This window comes from Pygoscelis adeliae, unplaced genomic scaffold (genome assembly GCF_000699105.1).
Source record: "Pygoscelis adeliae isolate BGI_AS28 unplaced genomic scaffold, ASM69910v1 Scaffold75, whole genome shotgun sequence".
NCBI classification, from domain to species: Eukaryota; Metazoa; Chordata; class Aves; order Sphenisciformes; family Spheniscidae; genus Pygoscelis; species Pygoscelis adeliae.
In genome coordinates this window covers 5,562,911-5,566,173 of record NW_008824772.1, presented here as the reverse complement: position 1 = coordinate 5,566,173, position 3,263 = coordinate 5,562,911, and the positions used below count along the sequence as shown (strand labels likewise).

General features: G+C 54.7%; 1 protein-coding gene across 1 annotated transcript in view; it reads left to right on the top strand.

The window, feature by feature from the left end:
• Positions 1 to 1,862: 1,862 nt before the first annotated feature.
• Positions 1,863 to 3,263, top strand: part of MIF4GD (MIF4G domain containing) — a 4,528-nt gene continuing 3,127 nt past the window's right edge. Inside the window, 3 exon segments of the mRNA XM_009323757.1 lie at positions 1,863 to 2,002; positions 2,800 to 2,909; positions 3,220 to 3,263. Of these exon segments, the coding sequence (XP_009322032.1) occupies positions 1,921 to 2,002; positions 2,800 to 2,909; positions 3,220 to 3,263 (236 nt within the window). The 5' untranslated portion in view covers positions 1,863 to 1,920.

Genomic DNA, 3,263 nt, shown 5'->3' with positions numbered 1-3,263 from the left:
CGGCCACGGGCAGATGCTCAGAGGCGGCAGAGGAGACTTGCTGCTCTTCTCCCTCCCCTTGCGATGGCCGGGGCGTGTCCAGCCCATCCTGCCAGGTATGACCCCCGCAGGGTAGGGCCCTGGCACACGGGCCGGCTGATCACTGGCAGATCGAGGACGCTAACCCCGACCACGTCGGTCCCCGAGACAGCTCGTCTTGTGGGAACCACTTGCAGAGGAGGAATCAGTACCCACGGGTGATGCTGTGCCCGGTGTCACCCACTGCCACCATCCCTTCAGGCAAGGTGGTCCTGGCAGCAGGATCGTTAGTGCAGATGAGGCCTGGCTGGTTTTACGCTCACACGCTGTGGGTTTGCTCCGGGCAGGGTTATTTGGCACAGCAGTTCAAAGCAGCCATGCTCATCCCCAGGGAGCTGTGGGGAAGGATGCTCCAGAAGCACTGGGTGGTGGTGGCAGAGACGCTGCCAGATGGGCTCGGGTGCTTCCTGCTTCACTGTGTGTGGCGCTGAGCTCTTGCCAGGTTCCTTCCACTTGGTGATGCTGCTGGTGGGATGCGGGGCTGCTGGCAAGCTCGGGCCACTCCGCTGGTAGTGCAGAATGGCGTGAGTACAGATACAGAGGGAGACAGTGCAGAAGGAGGAGAGGTCGGATGGGAAGGCGTTTGCCAACCAGACACAGCACAGAGGTCACCCAGCTTCTTGTGAATCCATCTGGGAAAGAAACCTCTGTGCAGGTCTCAGGGCAGGTAACCCTGCACAGGTGAGAGCTTCGGCTGCGAAAGCAGCATGAGCAGGTTGTCACCCCTGTGGGGCAAGGTCTGCCCTCGGCCTCCTGGAAAGGCAGGCGAGGAGAGCAGAGCCTCTACCCACCAGCGAGCTCCACTCTCTGCTCTGAGTTATTATGTGTATCCCATGCCTCTAAAGGGCGATGGACTCTTCGGCTTTAACCCGGGTAGGGACCTGCTTGCAGAGAGGCGTGAGTAATGGCTCAGGAATTTCGACGAGCTGGCAAAACTAATTTGGCTGATTGCCTTCTCCTGTTTGTGCTGTGGGTTTGGCCAGCTCTTTTTTTTTTTTGTGCTGTGGTTTTGGCCAGCGCGGCATTCTGCATCCAGCAGATCATCTCGTGTGCGTATCAAAAAAAGCCCTTCCTCTCTGTGCCATGCGTACCCTCTTGCTGTCTTTGTTGTATCACGAAGCAGAAGAAAATTAATCTAGAGACTATTTAGGAGCACCATTGGTACTGCAGAGAGCTGTGCTTGACTGCAGGGGGATGAGACGGGAGCTGTTGCTGTTGGGCATTTGGCTGCAGAGCTTGCTGTGTCTTGCTGGGAGTGGAGGGAGCCTGGCTCCAGCGCAGGCTAGGTGCTCTGCTCGCTCTGGCGAGCGTGCATTGGATGCTTAGGTGCTGGTTTGATTCTTCCCAGGCTTTTGTGTGAAACCAGCTGAATTGGTGTTTCAAAGGCACAAGGGAGAAGCTTCATGGGGTGCTCTTGCGTGTGCTTCCCTGTCATATAGCCACAGGGAAGCTTTTGGAGGGGAGGTCAGTATATTTTGGGGCTGCTTTGGTGTGCTGTCCACTTTGAACCTGCAGATCAACAGACTGAAACATATCAGGCAAATGTAAAGGCTCTGAAGATTAAGTGCTATCATAGGCTGGTAGGAAGCAAGTCTTAAAAAGATGTGGGAGTGAGGCTTTACTCAGATCTAGGGCCAGAGTTGAGTGCCCTAATAACAGGTGACTTTCCTTGGGGTGGGGGGCTGTCAGGATAACAGCCTGTGATCCAGCACTAGATGCGATTTGCCAAATGGCGAGGTGAAGGTCTGCCTCTCTGTCCAACTAAGCTCCATGTGCTCTTTCCCCAGGGACTGTCACTAGCCCATCCATTGACCTGACTCTTGCCCTTGGACGAAGCCAGTCATGGGGGAAACGGGAAAAGAAGAGTATAAAATACAGTCATTTGACAGCGAGACTCAGAAGCTGCTGAAAACAGCCCTCAAAGGTCAGCAGGCTTTTTACTAGCTCCTCTGCCATGTGCTGCTTGGCTGGTAGATGAGGCTGGATGCTTGGACCCCTTTAAGGAACACTAATTGCTAAGTGTAGAAAAGCTGTTTTATAGACACTGTTCATCCCTGACTGAGTGCTACTGGCATGAATCTTCTCTGGGAAGGTCTTTGCTCCCTGCCTCTTCTTGTCCCCTCTCACCTTCTCCCCAGTGTTTAATGGTGAGGCTGTTCAAACTCAGCTTCTTGTTCTCATCTTTGTGGTTTTCCCCGATTTCAGGGTACCCTCTTCTCCTGCTCTAACCCAGCATCTCTCACCAGATTTGGCCTCTCACCCCTCTCCAGTGCCTAGTTCTGCTCTCTGCCCCTCCCCGCTGTGGGGTCATCTCATCTTCCTGGCCCCCGGGGTCTCCTGTTCACCGGTCACAGCTCTATTCAAAGCCCAGCAGGATTTTGCACATCTGGCTCCCGTTAACCCAACTTTGAAGCAGAGCTGGAATTTCAGATTCAGATCAACTTCTTGCTTCCCCATATTACCTGCTTTCCTCCATTGCTTTCCCATCGTGATGGCTGTGTCTTCAGCCTGGGAAGACCGTGCACCGTTGGAGATAGTATCTCCAAAGCAGCTGGTGTGCAAGAGGAGCTGAGACTCCTGATGTGGGAGTGAGCATGAGGTTTTGCACCATATAACATGTTTGTTCCAGGCTCTGTGCTGACCTTGGTTCCTTTCCAGGTACACCAAAGCAAGCAGGGCACAAAGGGTGCTGGGTCCTGACAGTGTTTCTCCTCTCTGCAGACCCCAGCAATGTGGACCTGGAGAAAGTGGCCAATATAATAGTGGACCAGTCCCTCAAAGACTGTGTGTTCAGCAAGGAGGCAGGGCGCATCTGCTACACCATCATCCAGGTGAGAGCTCCTTGTGTCTGGACAGTGAAACACTTAGCTGTGCAGGTTGTCCCTAGGCTAGCCCAGGAGAGGCTTCGCCCCAGCCTTGCGCTCTGACCCCTCAGCCAGCTTTCCTCTTCTGCCGCTTGCCCCATGCAGTGGCAGCATCCACACGAGCAGCTGGTGAGCACAGTTAGTTGCAGCTTTCCTGCCTCTCTGGGCGAATTGCAGGAGAGTATCTGCGTGGTCCTGCATCACCCAAGTAGCAGCATCCCCCTGCCCCTCTCACACCCCCATTTCATCCCTCCATCCTGCTTTTGTGGGCTCGTAGGCAGAGAGCAAACAAGTCGGCCAGAGCGTCTTCCGGAGGCGCCT